At 40.2% G+C, this 26502-nt stretch overlaps 1 protein-coding gene across 2 annotated transcripts in view; it reads right to left on the bottom strand.

The window, feature by feature from the left end:
- The window catches only part of herc2 (HECT and RLD domain containing E3 ubiquitin protein ligase 2), a 67429-nt gene that overhangs the window by 37065 nt on the left and 3862 nt on the right, over window positions 1-26502 (bottom strand). For both annotated transcript variants that reach the window (XM_073870316.1, XM_073870315.1), the window contains exons 3-25: window positions 26292-26385; window positions 24400-24531; window positions 17935-18157; window positions 17515-17615; window positions 12140-12281; window positions 11255-11359; window positions 9974-10145; window positions 9559-9732; window positions 9113-9301; window positions 8837-8988; window positions 7909-8066; window positions 7700-7813; window positions 7374-7625; window positions 7094-7287; window positions 6801-7001; window positions 4042-4270; window positions 3364-3488; window positions 2562-2738; window positions 1139-1325; window positions 879-1043; window positions 468-653; window positions 218-388; window positions 43-146 (exon numbers count right to left, since the gene is read on the bottom strand). In XM_073870316.1, coding sequence (XP_073726417.1) covers window positions 43-146; window positions 218-388; window positions 468-653; window positions 879-1043; window positions 1139-1325; window positions 2562-2738; window positions 3364-3488; window positions 4042-4270; window positions 6801-7001; window positions 7094-7287; window positions 7374-7625; window positions 7700-7813; window positions 7909-8066; window positions 8837-8988; window positions 9113-9301; window positions 9559-9732; window positions 9974-10145; window positions 11255-11359; window positions 12140-12281; window positions 17515-17615; window positions 17935-18157; window positions 24400-24531; window positions 26292-26385 — 3747 coding nt within the window. The remainder of the gene's footprint in view (window positions 1-42; window positions 147-217; window positions 389-467; window positions 654-878; window positions 1044-1138; window positions 1326-2561; window positions 2739-3363; window positions 3489-4041; window positions 4271-6800; window positions 7002-7093; window positions 7288-7373; window positions 7626-7699; window positions 7814-7908; window positions 8067-8836; window positions 8989-9112; window positions 9302-9558; window positions 9733-9973; window positions 10146-11254; window positions 11360-12139; window positions 12282-17514; window positions 17616-17934; window positions 18158-24399; window positions 24532-26291; window positions 26386-26502) is intronic.

The raw sequence follows: 26502 nt of genomic DNA, 5'->3' as shown, positions 1-26502 counted from the left end.
TCTTATAATAAAAGTGAAGTCAAGCCAGACATCATTTAGTACCTCCATGTACTGGCCAACACAGAAAGCTTGCATTGACTCTCTGGTGTCTTCAAACTGAAGAGCGGCTTCCAAAGCCACCACAGGATCGTCTCCTGCGAACTGGGCTGTAGAAAACAAACATGTTGTGCAAATAATTTCAAAACAAACTATTAACAAGTAATAAAAATCTTTATACCAAGGATGCTACTGCCAGTTAGAGTCTGAGCCTGGAAGTCTTTGATGTCATAGACCTTCCCATCAATGACGGTCCAGAATCCACCATCCTTGTTGTGGTTCTCCAGATCAGCTTTGCGGATAAGCGACACCTCCTCGTTGTTCTTAGAGCTTGATCCATTGATAAAGAAACCTGTATGAAAAACGGTCATTACTTACACAATCGGATCTTCTAGTTTATGAAGAAAGCGTGCAGACAGAATAACACGTACCCATGAGTCCAGGCCAGGCAAGATCCTCATTGTCCTCTCTTTCTGCACCAGGGGCGAGATGGTTGAAACGATCCAGGTGTTCAAGTAGAGCAGCAAGGAGAGGAATGGACCCAGTCTCCTGCATCAGGGCAGCATCGTGGGTCAGCAGCAGCACAATGGATACGATCAACTCTGGTAACAACACACCTGGAGAACGAGGGAACAGGACGTTTTACCAATTTGGATTTATTGCATAATGACTGAGTTACAATACAAAATGTGTCCTTCTATAAGCTCATTGGTAAAGCATTGCATTAGCAGCGCAAAAGGTTGTGGGTTCGAACACATATACTGATAAAATGTATACCTTGTAATGCACTTTAAGTCGCTTTGTATAAAATGCATGAATGCAAATGCAAAATAGCATTTTACCTGTAAGGTCTCCTTCGATGACATGTGCAACTTCGGCAAAGTGACGGTGACTGTTATGGGCGATGCTGGTGGACACAGGAAGAATGTCCCCGATGTGTGTGCACAGCAAAGCCATGTACTTCTTTAACAGAGACCCCACTCCCAAAATCTCAGAGTGGCTCAGAGCTGCAACAATTAAGAGTTACAATTAATCGTCAAAAAAAAAAAAATCTAAGCAAGCAACTTTGAATCTGGTCTCAAGTTTGGTTTTGGTTACTCACTGTATCCACCTACACCCATGGTGCCATTGACACCCACGTACAGCTTGCAGACCAGAAGCCGCTGGAAGCGCAGCAGAAGGTCCAGAGAGGCCGAGCGCTCCTTGCTGACCTGCTCGGTGTCTTGGCAGTTTGAAATGCGCCGTGCCACTTCTTTTAAACGTGCTATGGTCTGTGAGGCAATGTTCCTATAAAACATAATGCACTGTAAGATCCAAGAATCGAAAGCAAGTTCGAAATAGTTCACAGCAAAAATGCCACCATATTGGTGGATCCCAATTCAGGGTCTGGATCCTTTTAAGGCCGCGGACTTTAAAGGCAAAGCTCGATAATTGAAGGCAGCAGCCTCTAAAGGCCACGAAGCGAACTGAAATGAGACGGTCTAGCATACGGGGGGAGTTGCATCACTTGCTGTTTCCAACCACTGCGCTTGTCAGCGGGACACAACAGCTGAGACTTATCAGACTTTTAAAGATCCTTGTGACCATTTTAATGTATATCTTCCTCCATATTTATTTTTGTTTTGAATCTATATTTCAAAATACCCAGGCGTCACAGGCGCGCATTGAATCTTGGGATAGCCAATGCTGTGAAGGATACATCTATAGATCCTTGGTTTCAGGGGAAAAAAAGGCCACATTTGGAGGCTTGGATGTGAAGGAGCCCTCGAATTGGGACAGCCTTTGCCGCGGCCCAGTGATGTTATTTGCCTTCAAATTAGGGATCGATCGATATGGATTTTTCAGTGCCGATGCCGATTTTTGTTTCATCAGCCTTAGCCAATGACCGATACAGGCTGCCGGTTTTCTTGAGCCGATATTTGGAGCCGATACTGGTTTTGCTCACTCAATTTACATCATACAAATTATGTAAAAAATGGCATGTTGTTAAAAAGAGATGTTATTAGTTTGCACAGTTCTTACATTTATTTTAGTCTAGGACTAGTCTAATCCCTGTCCAGGAAACAGCCCCATAGAGATGAAAAAACCCCACTTTGTTCAGCTATGATCAGCTGTTAAGCCGAGCTTTAAATGTTGTCGTGGAAAGGTTGGTTGTTTTTAGTCACATGACCTGCAATCGCTTACGGGTTCCAGCACTCTGTCTGTAAATTATACCGGAAAAATCGGCAAACACGGCAGCCATGTATCGGCCGATGCCGATACACATAAAACTCGCAAATATCGGCCCGATATATCGGCCGGCCGATATATCGGTCTATCACTACTTCAAATACGGTCTTGGAAGGCCGCAGCCCCTAAATTGGGATGCACCCTTTATGTCCTTTACGGAAATCGAATGAAGGAAGGAAAGTTAACTTTTCCTTTAAAGCAACATTAAGCATTTTCAGCAAGTTTTGTGTCTAAACCTCAGCAGCATTCGGGATCATTGACACACAGATGCAGTGAAAGTGAGTTGCTGTGGTCCTGAGCAGCTGTTGCACTAGCTGGACCAATGGGAGGGTCTGTTTGTTGGCAGACTCGTAGATGCCCGTGTTGATCAGGTCTTTGTCCAGGGTGGTGCGGCAGCGATGCAGAGTGGAGGCACTCGCCTCCTGCTCATCGATTTCCTTCTCCTTTTGGGCCTCCTTTTTTGCTTCAATGTCCTGGTGTAGAAAAAGAGAGAAACAATGGAGGTACACCTGAGAACGGCCCAGCTCAAATAGTGTTGAATTCATGCCTGGTATATTTTATAACATGACATTCTGTATACTAGGTATGTAAACTGATTTAAAGAGCACATATTATGCAAAATACACTTTTACAAGGTGTTTAGACATAAATGTGTGTTGGCAGTGTGTGAATGAAATAAGTTTCATTAGACATGCTGTTTTGATTATCTTGTTAATGTGACGTCACACAAACAAAGCCACGCCCACGGCCACTGACTGACTGGTTAATTTTACCCAAAAGCTTTTCTAATCACATGATATGCTTATAAATTGGCTTTAGAAAGCAGTTGGTAGTACACAGTTATTTATGAATGAATATAAGCCAGTCACTCCAAAGGCCATTCATACAAGGCATGTTTTTGTATTCTGTAATGCATATTAATTCAAGGTCTATGCAACATCCTGGCACCTGGATGTCTATTTATGTCATGTTTGGCTGTTCCCCTCATGGCTCATGAAACCACTTCCACTCTAAAAGTTTCTGGGCAGAGTATTGTTGTGTTTTCTAGATATGAGGGTGAATTAATGATGAAGCGGCTGATGAATAAAACATGCTGACCTGGATCTCGGCCGTGATGGCAGCGTTCAGAGCAGACTCTAGCCCTCCATCTGCCATTAGACTGCTAACCAGAAGGTCGATCATGAAGCGACGGCCAGGACTCACACTCATCTCGTTAGCAGACGCTGAAAAACACAGAAATGCTTTTAAGCATCGACCCCCATTGTGTTTAAAAAAAACTGCTATTTATTGCAGAACTTTTTGCATAATTGCACATAGCTACTCATACTGTGGAAAGTCATCTCTTTGTGATTTACTGTTCTTTACATTACATAGGATGATTTTGCAAAGAACATTTGGTAAAAATATAACCTTTATATCTTCAATATTGACTGAGAAAGGCCACGTCAAAAATTGAAATGCATATAAAAATCAAATGACTGAAGTGAAAGTTTGATGCTCCTCATAGTTTAATTATGAGACTTTAGTCTGGATTTCACAGACAGGGTGATAAATTGTTAGGAAAATATTTGCTTGTTTTCCACACTGAGTGCTGCTACTGTCAGCTAAAAAATAAAAAAATAAAAAATCCATCCTGCCTGGTATCAGCAATTCAATGTTGGTGGAATAATGGTGTGGGGGATAAAACAAAAGTTTACGCTGAACATAGAGAAACTAAAAACACGAATACATCACAGAATAATTGGTTAATAGAGTACAGAATGATTCAGCACTGACCCGTGTTGGGCAGCAGTGAGGACAGGGCTCTTGCTCTCTCCTCTGCAGTGGGCAGTAGCACTGACCAGCCACTCTGGAGCACAGCCTGGGCGGCTGCCTGAACAGTGTTTAACACCCCGGCGTTACTGGCCAGCGTCACCACCGTCTGCTTTAGGTTATTAAGCAGCCCGCTGCCCAAGCCCAGACCCAGCTCCTCCGGGTCCACCTGGTTACTGATAGCGGCATGAAGCTAAAGGGAAAACAAAGAAAAGTTCCAGGTGAACACATCTTACTTTCAGAATCTCACAAAAATTGTTTCATAGAGAATGCAGTGCTTAATAGACAGACAGACCAAAAGAGACAGACCCACCGACAGACAGAAAAAAATAGATAGAAAAGATAGAAATGACAGACAGACACAAAGGGAGACAAACAGACAGACAAATAGAAACAGACAGAGACAGACCAAAAGAGAGACAGACAGACCCACAGACAGACCAAAAGAGAGACAGACAGACCCACAGACAGACCAAAAGAGAGACAGACAGACCCACAGACAGACCAAAAGAGAGACAGACAGACCCACAGACAGACAGAAAAGATGGATAGAAAAGATAGAAACACCCACAGACAGATCAAAAAAGACACAGACAGATAGATAGAAAGACAAAGAGAGACACACACACAAACAGACCAAATAAGGACAGACTGACCTACAGACAGACCAATTGAGAGACAGACAGACCCACAGACATGACGAAAGAGAGACAGAACAAAAAAGAGAGAGACAGACAGACCAAAAAAAGAGAGAGCCAAACAGACCAAAAGAGAGACGGACAGACCCACAGACAGACTGACCAAGAGAGACAGACCGATCCACAGACATACCAAAATAGAGACAGACAGACCCACAGACAGACAGAGAGAGAAACAGACAGGCCAAAAGAGAAACAGACAGGCCAAAAGAGAAACAGACAGGCCAAAAGAGAAACAGACAGGCCAAAAGAGAAACAGACAGACCCACAGACAGACCAAAACAGAGACAGACTGACCTACAGACAGACCAATAGAGGGACAGACAGACCCACAGACAGACAGTAAAGATAGATAGACAAGACAGACAGACAGACAGACAAATAGAGATAGTCAGACAGACCCACAGACAGACCAAAAGAGAGACAGACAGACAGGCAGTAAAGATAGATAGACAAGACAGAAAGACAGACAGACAGACAAATAGAGATAGTCAGACAGACCCACAGACAGACAAATAGAGACAGACATACAGACAGACAGAAAAGAGATAGAAAAGAAAGACAGACAGACAGACCCACAGGCAGACAAATAGAGACAGACAGACAAATAGAGACAAACAGACAGACAGACAAATAGAGACAGACAGACCGACCCACAGACAGAAAAGATAGATAGAAAAGTCCGACAGACAAATAAAGACAGCCAGACAGACCAAAAGAGAGCCAGACAGACCCACAGACAGGCAGTAAAGATAGATAGACAAGACAGACAGACAAATAGAGATAGTCAGACAGAACCACAGACAGACAAATAGAGACAGACATACAGACAGACAGAAAAGATAGATAGAAAAGACAGACAGACAGACAGACCGATCCACAGGCAGACAAATAGAGACAGACAGACAAATAGAGACAAACAGACAGACCCATAGACAGACCAAAAGAGAGACAGACAGACCCACAGACAGACAGACAGACAGAAAAGATAGATAGAAAAGTCAGACAGACCCATAGACAGACCAAAAGAGAGACAGACAGCCCCACAGACAGGCAGTAAAGATAGATAGACAAGATAGACAGACAAATAGAGATAGTCAGACAGACCCACAGACAGACAGACAGACAGACCCACAGCCAGACAAATAGAGACAGACATACAGACAGAAAAGACAGACAGACCCACAGACAGACAGACCCACAGGCAGACAAATAGAGACAAACAGACAAATAGAGACAAACAGACAAATAGAGACAAACAGACAGACCGACCACAGACAGCCAGACAAATAGAGACAGTCAGACAGACCCACAGGCAGACAGACCAAAAGAGAGACAGACAGAAAAGATAGATAGAAAAGTCAGGCAGACAAATAAAGACAGTCAGACAGACCCACAGACAGACCAAAAGAGAGACAGACAGACAGACAGACTGACCCACAGACAGAGAGACAAATAGAGACAGACATACAGACCCACAGACAGACAGAAAAGATAGAAAAGACAGACAGACAGACAAATAGAGACAGACCCACGGACAGACCAAAAGAGAGACAAACAAACCCACAGACAGACAGAAAAGATAGATAGAAAAGTCAGACAGACAAATAAAGACAGTCAGACAGACCAAAAGAGAGACAAACAGACCGACCCACAGACAGACAGAAAAGATAGATAGAAAAAACACAGACAGACAAATAGAGACAGTCAGACAGACCCACAGGCAGACAGACTCACAGACAGACAAATAGAGACAGACAGACCCACAGACAGAAAGAAAGAGAGACAGACAGACTGACAGATTAAAAGAGAGACATCCAGCCAGACAAAATGATAGACAGCCTGCCAGCCATCTGATATGTAGTCGGAGTAAGCTGAAAACAGATAGGTAGATAGACAAATACTGTAGATAAACTGATAGGCAGGCATCTGACCTGTTGTCAGAGTAGGTTGACAGCAGACAGATAGACAGACAGACAGACAGACAAATAGATACACAGGTAGACATTCAAAAAGACATCTGACCTGTAGTCTGAGTAGGTTGAGAGCAGAAACAACCATGCATTCTTTTTCCTGCGGAGGCGGCCAATCAGAGCTGCCATCCATTCCCTCGCTGACCTGCCGCAGCAGAAGGTCCAACTGCTCAAAGGTCATAGTGCAGACGTCCACCACAAACGGCACACGGAGCCCCACAGACCACTCGGAGCAAGACGACCAAGAAAAACTCTGGGAGGGCAAGAGAGTCAAAATAACTACCATTAAACTTGCACATTTCAAGGCACAAATTCCTGTCAACACTCACAAAAGCAATACAGTACCTGACCAGGTCCACAGGAGATGCCCACTATGTGTTTGGAGTTTAGGCCTGGCAGAGCTTTAGGCTGTTTCTTATTGGAGAAAAGCGTGTCAAAGTGCTGTAGTTTATCATTGCTGCCCCAGCTGTGGACCTCTCCTTCCTCCGTGAGGGCCAGACAGTGCGTGGAGCCCACCGCCACATCCACCACCCTCTTACCTGAATCAAAAAAATGTATCAATCATGAGACATTTATAGCTCAGATATCTACATTACACTTCATAGAAAATAAAAAGACTTTGAACCTTGCAGACTGTCTAAGAGTTTGGGATAGCGGACATGCTCATCTGTGCCATGGCCGAGTCTTTGATTGTCTCCTTTGCCCCAGGTGTACACCTGCCCATCCTTAGTAAGTGCTACAGAGAACTGGCTTCCACAGCACACCTTCACAATATCCAAATCCTGAAGCTTCTCCACCAGCTTCGGGGTCTTGCAGCCATCGCTGCCCCCACGGCCAAGCTTCCCATAGTCCCCATCACCCCATGACCACACTTGACCTATACAGAACAGAGAAGGTCATTAGAACATCTCAAGAACGTAAGACCACAAATGAAGGACCTTAATCAGTTACCGTTCTCAGTCACGGCAAGGGTCTGTGCATCTCCACTGCCACAAGCCACGTCTATCACCTTGAGACCCTTCAGAGCGGTCACCAGCATCGGGGTGGTCTGGTCCTCGCTGGTGCCTTTAGAAGATACACAACTCACGTTTGTCTACAGGTAAGGGTGCTAAACATTGTACGCGTCATTTGTGGTTTGAGTCAAGAGTTAGGGATGTTACCGTGACCCAGCCTGCCGTAGTTCCCACGTCCCCATGTGTACAGTTCTCCATCTGCTGCGATCGCTGCACTGTATGTGCTGCCACATGCAATGTGCACCACCTGCTTTCCTACTGGCCTCCCAGAGAACATTGAGATTATGGTGGGATCCTCCAAATAACTGCAAAAGTAACGGATAAAGTACAAAACATATAAATACGTCGAGACTTTTAGTAGCAAAACAAAACATTTTAGATGCAAAAGCCCCAAATCCAAAGACTGTCCTGGAACAGAGGCAAGTAGTACATTTAATTGCTTCCAGAAAGTTTTGAATTGTTCCTATACAAGCAGTGAGTTGTTCATATTGAAAATAAACATTTTCAGTGCACTCTACATACAAAATAACTATATAACTAAATCAAAAAAAAAAAAAAATATATATATATATATATATATATAAAAAAAAATAAAAAAATAAAAATAATAATAATAATAATAATAATAATAATAAAGGTATAAATAAATAAATAAATGGAATAATAATAATAAATATATAAAATAAATAAATAAAAATAAATAAATACATAAATAGAAAAAATAAACAAATAATAACAAATATAAATAAATAAAAATAAGTGGGAAAAATTTTGAATAAATGGAAAAATATAATAATAAAATTAATAATAATAATAATAATAATAATAATAATAATAATAATAATAATAATAATATTTAAAAAATAAATAAAAATTAAATAAATAAAAATTAAATAAAGAAAGAATTTTTATTATTATATTATTTATTTTATTATATTGATTTATAGGACCTTCCTTTAAAATACAACATTTTGGAGACTGGTGTTAAAACTGGTAATTCTGTCTATGCTATTTACACAAGTCAGACAGAAAATGTAATGTAATGTATGTTACGGCATTGGTCTGACGCTCTTACGTGGTATCTCCATGTCCCAACCTGCCTCCATCTCCACAGCCCCAGGAGAACACCTCCCCATTGATCGAAAGAGCCAGATAGTGCTGCCCATCAGGATGAGCCGCAAGCTTTATTATCTTCCTGGATGACAATGCGTGAACTAACATAGGTGACTGATGGGAAAACACAGTTTTGGTTAGACGCTACAGGAGATGACGTGCTCTATGTATACTGTATATACTGCATGTGCGCAAACTATCACAAACAACAGAACTGTTTACAAAAGGCTGGACTTACTAGGGTGGTACTTTTGTAATTTTGAGTGTAGACAGCACCAGTGATGGTCAGAATGAGGAAACCCTTCTCCGAGCACACGATCTGAGTCACACCAAGGTTCGATAGTGCCTTGCACTGGATTGGTCCGTTCACGTTTGCGTAAGGCTTCCATCCAAGCAGACCCCAACCAATCACCTCCTGCAAAGTACCCTGTGCAAGGAAAGAGATGAAAAACTGTAAGGGACTATTATGGCACAGGGATATAATCTTGACTGAATTTAAATGAGGTTTAATTGAGGGTTCTCCAGGGCTTTTTGGAGAGACATTGTGCTCTGGAGCCAACTTTTACCCACACAAAAATGAAAAAGTGATGGGTTCGTAACCCAAATGAGCAAACACTTTACCCCGGTGCCGAGATACTTATTTCACAACTACACCTTTTTTCAGGATCCTACTGCATACGTTACCTTGTTAGAGGTGGGTGAGCTGCACTGCGGTGGGCTACAGGGGGCTGCCAGGCGGTCTAAGTGTGCCATTATGACTACAGCGGTCTGTCGCAGGTCAATGGCCAGATCATTATCTTGAGGCAGTGTAAGGTAGCGCAGAAAACTCTCGTTTGGGCTCAGAGGTGCTGAAAGGATCTGAAAGTGGAGGAAGCAAGATGTAAAAACAAAATAACAAAAACTCAAAACTATGTTACTACTATGATTTTCTCAGATGCATTCATCATACATATAACAAGCACACTACAATTGTACCAAAAGTGTAATCTGGTAAATTCAAGGGCAACAATATTTCTGATTTGGCCCTCTAAATTGTTTCCATTTGCACAGGGCTGAGGGCAAAATTCCTGTTTGAAATTGTTCAGAGTTTTGATCTCACCTCGATCTCCTCCTCAAGAACAGGCTCCTCTTTACTACTGTGGATGTTGTGAAAACGTTGCAGGAGGGGCAATAAGGGGGCGCTGGTGCCTTGGGTGGAGCGTTCATTATCCATCTCTCTGGTTCCACTGTCCCATAGTCTCAGCAAAAGCTGAACCGCTGACAGCAGCTGACTGTAGGTCAACAACATGCAAAGAATTATGAGAGATGACGAATAGGATCTTTCAGTTCTTTCAGGTGTCCAAAAATATACTATACACTCACCAAAGGCCAACAAGAGTCAAACTGGCTTTCAGTAAAAAGAAGCCAAGTTTGTGTGTATGCGTGAATATAAGATTGAAAGATAGAAAACAAAGTCGTGACCCCCTATAATTACTCTACTGAAAAAATTACAGTAAGATGTCTAGCCAGGAAGTAAAAAATGTTTTTCCCTTTAACTGTCACTCCTGAATTCTGCATAATGGACAAATTATCATCAAAAACATCAACAGCTTAAAGCTTTGTGTTTTGTTCTGTATCATTTCAATAAGAAATGATAATAAAGGAATAAAATAAATCATTCACCTATCATAGGGGCAAAATTTAATATTAACAATAATAGCAAAAAGCTATTTTTTGATTTCCAGTATTAAAGGGACACTCCACTTTAAAAAAAAAAAATAAGCTCGTTTTCCAGCTCCAATAGAGTTAAACATTTAATTTTTACCGTTTTGGAATCCATTATGCTGATTTCGGGGACGGGTGCGACTACTTTTATCATAACATAGCTTAGTTTTTATAATTTTCCTATTTTAAACTTGACTCTTCTGTAGTTACATTGTGTACCAAGACCGATATAAAAAATTAAAAGCTGCGATTTTCTAGGCCCATATGGCTAGGAACTATACTCTCATGCTGGCATAATAATCAAAGACTTTGCTGCCGTAACATGGCTGCAGGAGGCGCAATGATATTACGCAGCAGCCAAAAATCACACAATGTAACTACAGAAGAGTCAAGTTTTAAATAGAAAAAATATTGAAACTCTTTGGTTATTTTTTAGCCCGATGCTAATGGTCTAATCAGATTCAATGGATTATGCCAAGCAATGCCAAAAGTGGTAGCACCAGACCCGGAAATCAGCTGAATGGATTCCAAAAAGGTAAATCAAATGGAAAATTAGCATATTTAAAAAAAGTGGAGTGTCCCTTTAAGTTCAAGTTTACAAGCCATTGAAAGGTGTGAGAAAAGTTAATTTTGGAGCCTGGTCAGATGTTATAAAAGTGGGAGGAGCTGTGGGTACCTGAGAGTTCCTCGCTGTACTGCCAGCTCAAGCAGAATGGCCAGAGCCAAGTGCTGATCCTGCAGAGGAATGGGAGCTTTTCCACTGCCACTTCCATGGATATCACTGACAAACAAGAGAGCTGACAAATGAGCTTAAACAGCAATGACACCCACACCATATGGATTCCTGATCGGTATATTAGCTTTCTAAATGAAAGATTTAGAAATTAGTAATGTTTCTACACTGTAAACAAAATCCTTAATCAACTTGAAATTACAATAAATTTTTAACTTTCCTGACTATTGAGAAGTTGCTATAAAATATTAAAATAAAAATTTTAAATAAGCTAATTCAACTTATTTTTATAATTTATAGGAACTCCTCACTAGACAATAAAGTTGAAATGAACTGTAAATTTAAGTTGATTAAACTTATGTGCAACAAGGAATTTTTTACAGTGTAAACATGCCAGCTTCATTGCTATTTTCATGGCAAAAAACAGGTAAAATGGCAACTAACAAATTATTTTAACCTATTAATACGAGTTAAACTTTTTTTAATAAAAACAAAATTATTATGAATGAATTTGTTAAAAATCTCAGATTTAGAACTGCATCAGTAAAATAAAATAAAATAAAATAAAATAAAATAAAATAAAATAAAATAAAATAAAATAAAATAAAATAAAATAAAATAAAATAAAATAAAATAAAATAAAATAAAATAAAATAAAATAAAATGCCAGTGTTCACTGAAATATAATACACAAACGAAGATGATCTTTGCTTAAGTGTAAAACTTTGTCAAGACTATTGCTATAGTACAAAACGATTCAAACTTTTATTGTATTGTACGTTAACACCTCTGAATGCCATTACTATTTTAGGGATTAAGCATAGGAACCTGAGAAATTTGGTAGCCCTCTCGACCACTTCTAGCCAGACAGGTGACACGGTGCCCTCGTCAAACAGGGTGGCTTCTGGGAGAGCCCGTAGGGCATCCAGAGACTCCTGCAGTAACTCACTACATAGGTCTGCATCATCACCTGAAACGGCACAAACAGAACAGCTCACAGTAACAGCTACATACATGCACTGTTTTCATAAATCTATTATGGTATAAACAGTATAGCTCAGAGATGGGCAACTTCGGTCCTGGAGGGCCGGTGTCCTGCAGAGTTTAGCCCCAACCATAATTAAACACACCTGAAGCAGCCAATTAAGATCTTACTAGGCATATTAGAAACTTTTAGGCAGGTGTGCTGAGGCAAGTTGGAGCTAAACTGTGCAGGACACCGTCCCTCCAGGACCGAAGTTGCCCATCCCTGGTATAGCTTGATACATTTTCTTGTAGGGCAGTGGTTTTCAAACTGGGGGGCGGACACAAGATGGTGCCGGGGAACCCCATTTTATAAAACACACACACAATGTTTTTCTGACAGCACTACTTTGTATCATTTAATATGTTTAGTTTAATTCAAATTCTAAGTTTGAGATTGTATTCTTTTGGGGGATGCGAAGGGATGCACCCTACAAAGGAGGGGGCGCACACCAAAAAGTTTAAGAACCACTGCTATAGTCCAACAGATGGAGCCGGTTGCTTGGAATACCAAGGCCCTGGGTTTGATTCCCAGGAAACACTTTTACTGATAGAAATGTTTGCTCTGTAAATCACTTGGATGAAAATGTCCAGCAAAGGCAAAACTGCAAAAAATACTGTAAACTTGACCACAGTATAAACATTGAACCTTTCCCCCCCTTCCATCAACCTCCTCCCTTTCCCATTCTCATCTTTAAAAGTCTATGATCTACAGCAGATTTGCTCAAATCCAGCCGTTCAATGGAATGTGCATATGGCTCAAGTTTCAGGGAGGTTCTCTTTCCTGGGCAAGAGACACAAGTTATCCACCCATTCCCTGTGGACACCGGTCTGTTTGTACATCCCAACAGATCACAACCAGATCTCCCAGTATTTAAACTTCTGACCAGGCAGAGTTTCAGTTATAATCACTGAAGAACAGGAAATTCTGCTTACATTTGCTTTTAAAATTTTGCTTCACCTCTTCCTATCTAAAGAAAAAACAAAAAACATCTATCGGGATAAAAGCGTTTCTAGAAACCAATTAAAATAGTGTAAATAAAGTAAAAAACATAGGGGTTGAGCATTGCTTTGTTGCTAATGTCTATTATTGTCTATTTTGGATTACAGGGCTCCAGACTAACTTTTTTCACTAGGAGCACAGTGGCCCCAACTGAAAATTTTAGGGTCGCAACCAGAAAATTTAGGGGCACAGATCGTAAATCAACATGCTAACCAAATTTCTACTAAAAAAACAGATTTCTACTAATTTCCACTGCATTACTAATAAGTACTTTCATAATAGATGCAGAAAGTACAATGTGCGACTGGATGTAAAATTCAGTGGCACACTCTGAAAGTTTGGTGGCAAATGCCACCATTTGGTGGCAGTCTGGAGCCCTGGATTATGACTCAACTACATCTTTATCACTACATCAATGATATTACGCACTGCCCAAAAATAGTCCCCTGCTATTGAAGTTACCAAGGGGACTACTTTCTGGTGCTGCGTAATATCATTGTGCCTGCTGCAGCCATGTTATGGCAGCAAAGTCCTTGATTATTACGACAGAATGAGGGTAATAGTCCTAGCCATATCTGCCTAGAAAATCGCAACTTTTAATTTTACGTCGGTCTTAGTGCACAGTGTAACTACGGAGGAGTCAGGTTTTAAATAGGAAAAATATCAAAACTCTTTCATTTTTGAGCGCAATGCTAATGGTCTAATCAGATTCAATGGATTGTGCTAAGCTATGCTAAAAGTGATACCGCCAGACCCGGAGATCAGCTGAATGGATTCCAAAATGGTAAAAATAAAATATTTAACTCTAGAGGAGCTGGAAAATTAGGCCTTTATTAACCCTCTGGGACCGTGTGAATTACTTCTGGGAAGGTTGGATGCACTTTTTGGGTTTTCAAGTCAGAAGTTGTTCCCTGATCCCCGTTTACTACCGTTATAATGCTTGAAAGAGCAAGGACATTTTCTAAAATAACTTTGTCGAGGATTTAATTTAATTTCTGCCCAAGTAAGACACAACACAACAACCAAGAAAATGACAGTGTTCAACCACATCAAGTTTATGCTTCTGTGAACTTCGCATTAAATGGAAGGATTTCAGAACAGATGTTTTGCTTATCTTCCTTTGTAAGAGCCACAGAACAATCAGGGGTTCAAGTAACACAGGCAAAGGTAGCAAAGTAGCAACAAATCCTCTGACAGATTTGTCCTCTGAAATCACTTCTTCCAAGAATTAGATTTACAAAAGCAAGGTCTCTCAAAAAAACAGCACAGGGCTTTACTGAGAAGTGTAGCAATGATCACAGCATGCTCTGTCCAACACATTTTAAGTTGTCAAGAACTCCAAACTTTAACAGGAGCAGTAAAGTGACTAATCCAGTTGCTTGGTTTTTATGCAGGGCTCGAAATTGCGACCATTTTGGTCGCATATGCGACCGAAATTTAATCTGTGCGACCTTAAAATATATTTGGGAGCATTTGTGCGACTGCCCATTTTGTTGTGACGCGAGTTGATTGTGATCCTGCGTGCTGGCGCTGTCCCAGGTTCAGTGTTCTCTCCAACGATACATAACCAAATCAAATTTCACCATTAAGTTCTTGCGTTTAATGAAGACCGCAGATTGGCTAATATGAGCGTCAGTCATTCCTTGTTTCAGTGAAGCGCGGAAATGTGAAAAGACGAACGCGTCGCGAGCATGACGAGAATGCGAGACGATTACAGCCAAGGTTATTACTGTTTCTTTGACGACGATCGGGATTCAAATGTAACTCCACCACCGGAAAATACGAGTTGACGTTAAACCTTTCAGAGAGAGTGGCTTAAAGATTTCGAGTGTCTATGAAAATGTAACTGTTTACTGTAAATCCTGTAAAACGGTGTTAATGGCGGAATCAAAACATTTTAAGCGCCAGACGTACCTTGCTTAAACATGGCGAAAGTACCAAAAACACAAGACGTGTCATGACAAATGTGTTTATTATTGATGGAGACACCGACCTGTCTGTCAGTGTGTTTAATGGTGTATGTGCGCATGCGCTGGTGAATGGACATTTGACAAACATCCTTGTGGTCCATGTTGCTGTGGAATACGACAATGCTGATGGTATGTTTTTGTTGGATTTTTTAAAACATTGCCTATTTAGTAGTAAAAGCATCCTGGTAATGCAGTTATCAATACCAATATATATTAGCCTTCTATATTAGGGTCACTTTTGTAATGTCACAATTAATCAGTGTTTTACGTGTTTGCTAGATTTTCTATGTAATCTTAATCATGTTACCTGTAATTGTTAAATTATTATTGCTGCTATACTATTTCAACAGCATTTGGGTATTAATTTAGGAATTTATGCAGCAAAAAATAAAATAAAATAAAATAGAAGACCAACTTTTAAATGCTGGCCATAGGACGTGTAAAGCCTGGTGGTGGTGTTTTATTTTTAATAAAATAAATCTATTAACATTTACATTGTAGTTGTGGTACTTTTTAATTTTTGGATGGATGCGCCTAAATTTTTGCTGGTGCTCCTAACTCTTTAAAGTTGGGAGCACCAGTGCTACCAAATAAAAAAGTTAATTTTGAGCCCTGTAATGTGCTGCATAGGCATGGGTTACGGCTTTCAAGGTATACCGAGGTTTTAAATAGTCACAGTTTCAAAAACACGAACATTTCCTGTGATACCGTTTCCCAGGTATGAGCAGCGTTTACACAAAATTAATGATTAAATTATTAAAGGTGCAGTGTGTAATTTTTAGAAGGATCTCTTGACAGAAATGCAAAATAATATACAAAACTGTATTATCAGGGGTGTACAAAGACCTTACATAATTAACCGTTATGTGTTTATTGCCTTAGAATGAGACGTTTTTATCTATATACACAGAGGGTCCCCTTACATGGAAGTCGCCATTTTGTGCCGCCATGTTTCTACAAAAGCCCCCAACGGACAAACTTTATCAAGTTGTCTCCAATGATGACATGTTTGTTTGTGTCGGCTACCGTAGCTTCTCTATGCGTTTCAAAAGCAAGGGGTGAACAGTGGACTGAGCCGTTGGTTGCAATTTGCAACCTCACCACTAGATGCCGCTAAAATTTCACACTGCACCTTTAAGTCATGTAATTGATTTAATGTTTACATTTAAAGGCGGAGTCCACGATGTTTGAAAAACGCGTTGGAAAAGGAGACGGGCCGACTACCAAAACACACTTATAGCCAATCAAATCAAATAAAATGCCGGGTTGCGTATGTGTGGGGCGGGCCTATCAACAGAAGGTCCAGATTCTATTGGGGTAGGGGCGTGTTTGTTTGGGTGATTTCAAATATCAACATTGGCTTTCAAACATCGTGGACTCCGCCTTTAATGTATTGTGCAAAAGTGTTAGACCACCACCACCAGACTTGTTGTTTCATAAGTTTTAATGTCTATCCATATTTATTTTTCAATCTATTTTATTAAGATATAAACAGAAAATACAGGGAATATGTCCAAAAAAATTAATAATTACATTTTCAGGACTTAATGTCTTCTTTATGCATCGTCGGTGCTTAGTGTGACCTCTCTTGGCACTAAACACATCTTGAGCGTTTTTGAGCAGAATAAATTCAAGACTAATTTCTTTGAAATTAGAAATTAGGATTTAATTTTATTTATGTTTAAGAAATCCTGCAGTTCCCTGCTATTGTTCAAGTGGAAGATGAGTTTACCCTAAAAACTTGACACATCAGTTTACATTTTTATATATTTTTTAATACTATATACACATTTCCAGTATTTTCTGGATGTATTCTATTAAAGGAGTACTGTATATTACAACAATATATTTTTAAAAATATCATTTAAAGGCTTTATTTTTTTTCTGACCTACATGTTGTATGTTTCTTAAAATAAAATGTATTGTCTCCAGTTGAAAAGTTGTCGTTTGAATAAGCAGACATATGAAAATATCACATTTTAGTGTTGCAATGGCAACACCGGAACACCATGAAACCGTGGGATTTCTGCTTAAGGTTATTATAACACCAAAATCTCATTCCGGCCCACACCTAGTGCTGCATAAGGGCGAGGTAATCAAAAACTTTATACCACAATAATAGACATTACACCACGATAAAAGAAGTTGGTTTGTGTGTCCTTGGAGGTTGAAACTAAGATGGGAATTGGGACTGGGACTAAGCTCACCTGATCGCCAGGCTCTGCGGAGGAAAGCAAAAGCAAAGGAAAGTGCTGCTCTCGATCCCACCCGGGCCAAACCTTCCACACCTTTACTGACCGGCCGAGCGCTGACAACAGACAAAAAAAGAGTCTCGTTTTCCCCAAGAAATTTCATTGATACTAACCAGTTAAAAAGTGTGTGTCAGAAAAAAAAATAGTCGGAATATGTATGCCAGCTGTCACTGGACCTGTAACCTTCCAAAGCTTTGCACTTTATATAGTACAAAAAAAAGCTTATTAGTACTTCAAAGACACATATTAGTATCTCAAAGATACATATTAGTACCTAATGGAAAACATTTTCGAAAATAGCACTGCCCCAGTGACAGCTGGGGTACATATTTTCACCATTTTTGTCTAACAGTGCAGATGAAGCTTTTTGCCTACCTTTTGTTATCAACGCCTGAAAGTGGAGGGCTAGGCGGGCTCTTCCAGCGCACTTTGTATTTTTCTTCCATCATGCTGTGGGTGAGGGAAATGAGGTAACGCTCTAGGATCACCAGCCGTTGGCTCAGACGCAGTGCGGAGAGCGTGCTTTTAGCGGTCTGTGAAGATAACTTCTGCTGGTCGTCCACCAGCGCCATCAGACAGTCCTTCAACTCCACAGCTTCTGTAAGCATTATTAATAATAATACATTAATTAAAACAATACTAGGGAAGTTTAATATTTATTTACAACGTTTTCACTCTTTTCCTTTTATTTATGAAACATTTATTTACCAATTATGTATATACCTATACATAACATATGTAATGACAATTAGAATGGCAAAAATAACTGCTTTTCATTTAAAGGTGCTGCAGAATGAAAAACTGTATTCACTGAATAATAAAAGTTCTGTACATGGTAATGACATATCGTAAGCCTCAAACACAGTGGTTTCCTCCTTCTTAGCTGGAAAACAGGCCAATCTCAAAATAACACAGACTGTGATGTTACAGTCGGGATTTACGTTCCCACATTAAAGCAACACTATGTAGTTTTTTTACCTTTAAATAATGTCTCTAAAATTATTTCAGTGATAGAACAACTTTTAACTGGACAAATTGTACTGTTGCTACAACCTGAGCAACCTCCTAGCTGCTACAAGCACACTCTGAAAGTGGCGGTGGAGGGTAGAGCACACAGCCCCGCCCCTCCCCCTGCCTGCAGAAGAGTGTCTGATACCAAGCACCGTTGCGCTTTTCAACCACATGGGGGAGCTGTAAGTAATTTTTACATGGAAACTACATAGCGTTGCTTTAAATTACACATCAAGTACAATGTTGTTACAATGCTAAAAGCAAAGTTGTGACTGCAGAGTAAATGCTATATGCTAGTTAATGCTTTATGCTAACATTTAGCCTGAAGTACAACTATTGACAATACAGTTACGTTTCCATACTGAAAAAACCTTACCACTCAGAAACATCCATTAACAATCTCCAAACAATTGATTATTCCTCATATTACGTATCTAAGGGGCTGTTTACACTTGGTATCAAGATGTGTTTTCATCGATCGGATCACAAGTGGACGAGAGAGACACATCACGTTTACACCTGGTATTTGAATCCGTCTCTTTTGTCCACTTTCGACCGCTTCTGTGCTGAATACTATGAGGGGTGGTCTGTGAGACGGTGGGCGAGTCTCTCTGCTGTCATTAAAACGCGAGCGGGAGTAATGATGAGTTAATATGGACGCAAACTAATATTATGTCGGAGTCCACTGCTTGTTTAGCAAGTTAACATGCTGCACAGTGTTTTTTTACATGTATATGTAAGAGCTTTCTCTGAATTTTCAGCGCAATTGATGAAATAGGATTGCGCAACTTTCACATGCTTTCAAAACGAAACTACGGATATCAGCCGCTTTAGTTTTATCAATGAATGGCTAAAAATAGCACTGTTCACTGTATGTTCACGCCAGAAGTCAAAAAAGACGTAAAACTTGTGTTTAATACCTCAGATTAGATAAATGGGCGGAGAGAAGGCGGTCGCGTGTGGCTGTTCGAACGCATTCAACCACATGTGCGTTCCGCAATTCCAAAGCGATCTGATCGAAAGCAGTTTCGACTACCTCTGGATGTGGTTGAAAGTGGTCGAAAGTGGACGAGCTCAAAAAGTTTTGAACACCGTTTACACCTGGCATTAACGTCGTCCACTTGTGATCCGATCGACGAAAACGCATGTTAATGCCAAGTGTAAACAGCCTCTAAGTCTGATACAGGCTCAAACAAACAGTCTGTTTGCACACACACAGAGCTACTCAAAACGCTGCTCTGAGAATCAGCCAATAAGAGCAGAGCTCAACATTATTATTCATCACCCTTTCAAATAAAGTTATAATAGACCATTTTATTCTGGGGACACATCCTAGGGTTGTAAATGGCCATGTAAAACCACCTCTGGAACATTTTGCACTTAAAGTCACATACCTTCTATGTAGATATCAGAGAACAATTTAAAATATTATTTCAATGCATTCTTTGGCATCTTAAGTATGGCGCGGTGGCTTCAATAGTGTGATGTCATGTGCAATCCTGTTATTTATATTTATTTCATCCCAGGTTAGCTGAACACTGGATGCATAAAAAAACATACTCTCTTTTTAAAGTAGTTCCCTTCTCCTTCTAAAAGCCACAAACTCATTTTAATTTTATAGGGTCTTTAATGTGTGTAAAACAAATTGTCTAAATTGTCTAATCTAAAGTCACAAAACTAAAGTCACAAAACATCTAAGGGCAAGCAACTTTATGTGAAAGTGAATGGAATTACTTCTGGCTTATAACATTGTTGCAAAGCCTTGAAGTGCAAAGCAAAGCCTTTATTACGCATGCATGAAACTGCGTGCCTAGCTCCAGATGACTGTTGTTGTAGATGAATGTGCCTTCATCTGTGCATCGCCTCTGGTTAAAAGCCTCATATAGGCAGAGAGGGTAAATTAAAATAGCCAATCTGAAATCCACTTAAGCCTTATGTAAGCCAAGCTGTCTAACCCTCACAGGGCCTGAAGCAGGACAATCCACACAGCACTAACAGTTGAGGTCATAAAGGAAAAGAGGAGTTGTAACTTTTCAGATTGTTTGTTTGCCTTTAAACAGAATCAATCCCTCAGCTCAACAACAGATTCTTTCATTTCCTCTTCTATGTGCAACGCACTATTTTGCTTTAAGTATTTGGTGGTTGCTAATACACATTTCAGAATTCACTTTATTAACTTATTCCCCGCCAGCGTTTTTTTTTTTAAAGTTGCCAGCCAGCGCCAGCATTTTTTTATGATTTTCACAAAAGTGAATGCCTTCCAAAAAAAACTTTAAATATATAAATACATCTCAAATAAATAAAAAAACAGACCCTCTGCTTTCAAACAAAAATCATTTATTTGTTCTCTTGTTATCAACCCCCCAATATGGGTTTCTTCAAAAATACCAAATTTTGAGCAAAAAGCTAAGATAATTGAATTTTTTTTGAAGACCCTTTGATAGAGATCAGATTCAGAGCGATCATCAAAACATACACAACTGTTTAAACTGTTTGCCCTAAGGGAATGCTTCCGCCATCTGGTGGATAATAGCGGAAAAAAAGGATTGCCAGAAAAACTCGTCAATTGAGAGAAAACGCTTCCCTGCCAATGACGAGTTAACTCGTCAATGGCGGGGAAAGAGTTAAAGTGACACTTTGTAGTTTTTCAACCTTCATAATATATTTTCAAGACCCTTGAGATGGTACATCGACTGAAATAGGTTGAATGACACGTCTACTGTAGCCCGACAGGATCTGTATCACTTTTTCTTCGTACTTTTAAACGTGGAGTTTCGGGTAGTAACCCGAGCACTACAAAAGAACTACAAAATTCGACTGTTTTACGGCATACGTCACTTCCTCCACTTCCTTAAATTCGGACGTGAGAGTGCAACTATTTATTTTCCTGATGTTTTTGTCATGGCCAAAGCAGCAACAAAGAAAAAGAAACCTAAGGTTTTGTCGGAGGAGACCAGAAAGAGAAAACGGGAGCGTGACAGAATAAAAGGAAGGACGAGGATCAATCTTGGGCCAGCGTTCGCTCGCTGGCGTGAACTAAAGGAGGAGAAGGGGTTCCTGACCGATGCGGACTTGGCACTCATGCTTTTGTAATAGTAAGTAATGTTATATTGCTTGCATATATAAGCCCTGTCTGGACCCGAACATAAAAAATGTTTTTGAACGTGAATTTTGCTGGAGGCTACTTGGGGAGCAACTCTGTGGCGTCATGGTAGTGTCACAGACCTACTACACCGGTGATCCGAGTTTGAATCCTCTTTAAAGCCATATATTTTTTTTATAAACTTTAACTAAGCGACCACCTTTAAAACTGGCTTGTAAACGTGAGCTATGCAATCTTTTTGCGTTTGAAACAAATAAAACCCATGAAATTATATGTATATGACATGCTGGTAGGCCTGGTGTGACCTAAAGAGTTGTCTTCTTTTCCTTCACGACAGTGCTGCAGCGATTGTGACCTCTATGGGCGCTAGACGTAAAAATACATATCTATCGCCCCCTAGTGGCCAAATAGTTCCGCAATGTGCCTTTAAGACAGGTTTCAAAGTGGATATTTTTGAAAACAACGCCTTCTTGTTCCATTTCTGTGCGAACTACATGAACGCAAATCTGCAAAAAAATTGATGTCATGCGCATGCAAGAGCACCAATGGTCCGATTCACAATTTTACATTTCCTTTGGTTTGTGTGTGTGTATTAGTAAATGTTAACTATATGCAAAAGGTACATAGCCCAAGGTAAATGATGAAGTGAGTTAGCAGCACTCTGCAGTTCGGGCGGCCCGCCTAAGCTGGGGAACCCCACCGCCTTAACTAGGTTCTCCAAAAAATAAAAAAAATTGCTGCACAAAAGGCCGTCAAGTGCATCTCAGAGAATAGCGCGGACATGCTTCACACCGTGAGCGGGCAACACTGATTACAACACTGTGTTTTTTATTTGGACCCACTTGTAACTTGCTGCTGTAGTGCAGCGATCTAACAGCGCACAGTGTCAAAATGTTGACAAATCAAAATTAAAGTTTCCGTTAACAGAGTGAACAAAATTAAAAACAAAATTTAAACAGAAACAAGTATGGTTTCAGGGCATTAAAGGAATAGTCTACTCATTTTCAATATTAAAATATTTTATTACCTTTCCTAAGAATTGTTGACATATCCCTCTATCATCTGTGTGCGTGCACGTAAGCGCTGGAGCGCTCTGCGACGCTTCGGTGGCATTTGGCTTGGCCCCGTTCATTCAATGGTACCATTTAGAGATAAAGTTAGAAGTGACCAAACACATCAACGTTTTTCCTATTGAAGACGAGTAGTTATACGAGCAAGTTTAGTGGTACAAAATAAAACGTAGCGCTTTTCTAAGTGGATTTAAAAGAGGAACTATATTTTATGGCGTAATAGCACTTTTGGGAGTACTTCGACTCGGCGCAGTAACACCCTCCCTCTCCCATTATGAGAGGGAGAAGGGGAGCAGACTTTTCAGGCGAGTCGAAGTACTCCCAAAAGTGCTATTACGCCATAAAATATAGTTCCTCTTTTAAATCCGCTTAGAAAAGCGCTACGTTTTATTTTGTACCACCAAACTTGCTCGTATAACTACTCGTCTTAAATAGGAAAAACGTTGATGTGTTTGGTCACTTCTAACTTTATCTCTAAATGGTACCATTGAATGAACGGGGCTAAGCTAAATGCTATCGAAGCGCTTACGTGCACGCACACAGATGATAGAGGGATGTATCAAGAATTCTTAGTTAAGGGAATAACATATTTTAATATTGAAAATGAGTAGACTATTCCTTTAAAGAGATTTTGATATTAAATTAAACAGATAAACATTTCAAATGTATATTTACGAAGTAAGGATGGGATGTCATTAATCTGACAGGGAGGTGGGAGTGACAAGCACGTGATGTTCATGGGTGGCATATGAGGCTTTCCATCAGCATGTCCTTATCACCACCCTGCAGAAAGCCGCTCCACCTAGACCTGCATATAAACAAGCAAGGCCAACAACCATATACACAACTAATGAGATAAAAATAACCTCACACAGTCTGTACAGTCACCCGAGCCCCAAACAGCTCACGCGCCAAGGAGGAATTACCAAACACACACAAACCCACATGCATTGAGAGGGAGTAGGGCACCCGTGTGGTGACAGGACTGAATAACTGGGCCGCATTTAGATGTCGCAAATCCATCTGCCATCCTACATTACAGTGCTGTGTTAATGGGAAACGCTGCCAATGGAAACTGCTTTGCACTTCATGTGCTGAGGGGAATTTGATAAGATGAGAGAGGAGTGAATGTGCAAGTGTGTGTCAATCCAAATCTCCTGTCATGCAAAGCAGCCTTCACACAAACACTGGCAGGTCTGCAGATAAAGGCGCTCGGTTAGGACATCATGGATCTTTCACAAACAAAAATTATTTTAATTCATTTCTGAACCAACAACACCAAACAACCATGTGACGTAATCAGACGCGCCACGATAAAAAATGCCAGCGATATGTCCGTCCACAGCAGAAGCAACACAACTATGAAACGTGACAACATCAACAAAAAAAACACAGCCAATCAAAAAGACGTGAAGGCAGAGTTCTCTCTGTAAGTGCACAGTGTGAAATGGCCCATCAAAAGACATCAGTCTTCTGCTTCAAGGAGCAGGAGGGAATCCCCATGCAGACTCTGCTGATTGGCTATGAGTGGGATGACCTTGCAAAATGACAGTCGGGAAACACCAATAATCAGCATGTTGAGTTCAGCACTCTCCGTTTAAACCTCAACAACTACTACAAAGAAGCATCTCAACGTCAGTAGGCATCACCACCCACCTGGCTGCCTCCCCCAATCCCACGTCTCGATGATGGAGTGATGGACAGCTGACGGCGATGCCGCCTCCTCCTCTTCCTTCTTTTCCTTGTCATTTGTATCATCTTTCTTTTGGGTGCAATCAGCACAGTCCTCTGAAAAAAGAAATGGGGTGTGAGAAATGTTGGCTTGTTTCACAATAGGCATTCCTTTAGGAGGAGTAAATCATATATTTTTATTTACAAGAATAGATAAATGTTTACATGCACAAAATGTTGTCAATCCGATTGAATTTAATACGATTGAAGGTTACGACGACACAGTTTACATGCACCCTAAACATAGCAATCTGATTAAAATGTTCGTTTACATGTACATTCTATAGAATCCGAACCATACGTCTGCGCAAGGGCACAGCCAGGGTTGCCAGGTTTGCGTATCAGAACCATCCCAAATGGACATTCATAACTAGCCCAAAAGCATCCCAATGACTATTAACAGCCCAAATACCAATAACTAATGAACGAAATACTTTCATCTTTAACCCTCAGAAAAGAAAACAACTGGTGGAAACAGTTTAAACAATAGCTCAAATCTAAACTCGAAAAAAGCAGAGGACTTGGCAACGCCTCGCTGCGGACAGCATCTCTCGTCGAGTTCATGCTTTATCTCTGGATTAAAGTCAAAACAGAGTTGGGGAAAGTTGTTCTTAAGAAGGTGATGAAAACACACTTTTCAAAAAAGTCACAACGCTATTTTATTGCCTATTGCATGTTTCTGTGACGAGAATCATGTGTCCAGAAAGGTAATAAAAACATCATTAAAGAAGTCCACGTGACATCACTGAGTCAGTTAGAATGCGTCGAAGCATCGGAAATACATTTTGGTCCAAAAATAACAAAAATTACAACTTTATTCAGCATTGTCATCTTTTCCGTGTCTGTTGTGAACTGTGTGCACGAGACTCAAGTCACGTAACTGCAGTGGCGCGGCTGACGTACGACGCGGCTGACGTGCTGTGGTGCGCCCCAGCGTGGGGTTTTTTTTGTGCGCCCAAGCTTCGTTTACAGTCTGAGGGAGACGCACGCTGCGAGTTTGAAAACAAAACTTCGCAAACATGTCTGAGGATAACACGTCATTTGCGTCACTGCAGTCACGTGACTATAGTCTCGCACATGTGCTTCACAACAGACACAGAAGAGAAGACAATGCTGAACAAAGTCGTAATTTTTGCTATTTTTGGACCAAAATGTATTCAATGCTTCTAACTGACTCAGTGATGTCACATGGACTACTTTTATGATGTTTTTATTACCGTTCTGAACATGGACAGTAACCCATACAGAGATTTTCAATGGTGGGTCAGAAAGCTCTCTAAAACATCTTATGAACGGAGGTCTTACGAGTTTGGAACGACATGAGGGTGAGTCATTAATGACATCATTTTCATTTTTGGGTGAACTAACCCTTTATTTTTTTAAGTGTTACCAATTGAAGTTATTTAAGTAGATCCAACTTTCTCTTTTTACAGTGCATACTCTAATATAAAATGAGTCCAGCATGAACAGGCCCCAATTTAAATACATTAAATGTGTGTGTTATAAATGTACAAGAATGTGACTAGAAAAGATGTGTGGAAAATTGATGTAACAATGTCAATTATTATACTGAAAAAAGCTAAATAGTAATCTTCAGAGTATATACATAAAAATATGGTGCATTACATCTGCCTCACTTCTGATCAGATTGTTGCTTACTACATAATACTTAATAGTTCTGTTTCAGTTTTGTGTGCAGCATTCTTAGCAAACTATTTACAGAAAATTTGGGAAAATGCCTTTCAGACACGAAAGTCACATGAAAAATCACAACCACATAGCAATCCACCAAGACTCGTGGATAATATGGGTTTTACCTGGATTGGCAGACTCTTCTCGGTCAAAGACAATTTCTTCATCCTTCACCATCTCATTCCACATCTCACTCAGTCCTTCAGGAGAGAAGGCTCGCTGTAACAAACACCACAGGTTTCTGATTATATTCCATCAACAAATAATTCCGGCAATCCTTCATTGGATTTTGATTTTGTACGTCTGTCAAAAGTTTCACAGTCCCTGTTTTGCTTT

Source organism: Misgurnus anguillicaudatus, chromosome 8, assembly GCF_027580225.2.
Source record: "Misgurnus anguillicaudatus chromosome 8, ASM2758022v2, whole genome shotgun sequence".
Classification (NCBI taxonomy): Eukaryota; Metazoa; Chordata; class Actinopteri; order Cypriniformes; family Cobitidae; genus Misgurnus; species Misgurnus anguillicaudatus.
Note: the sequence above shows the minus strand (reverse complement) of the source record. Positions and strands in the feature narration are given on the sequence as shown.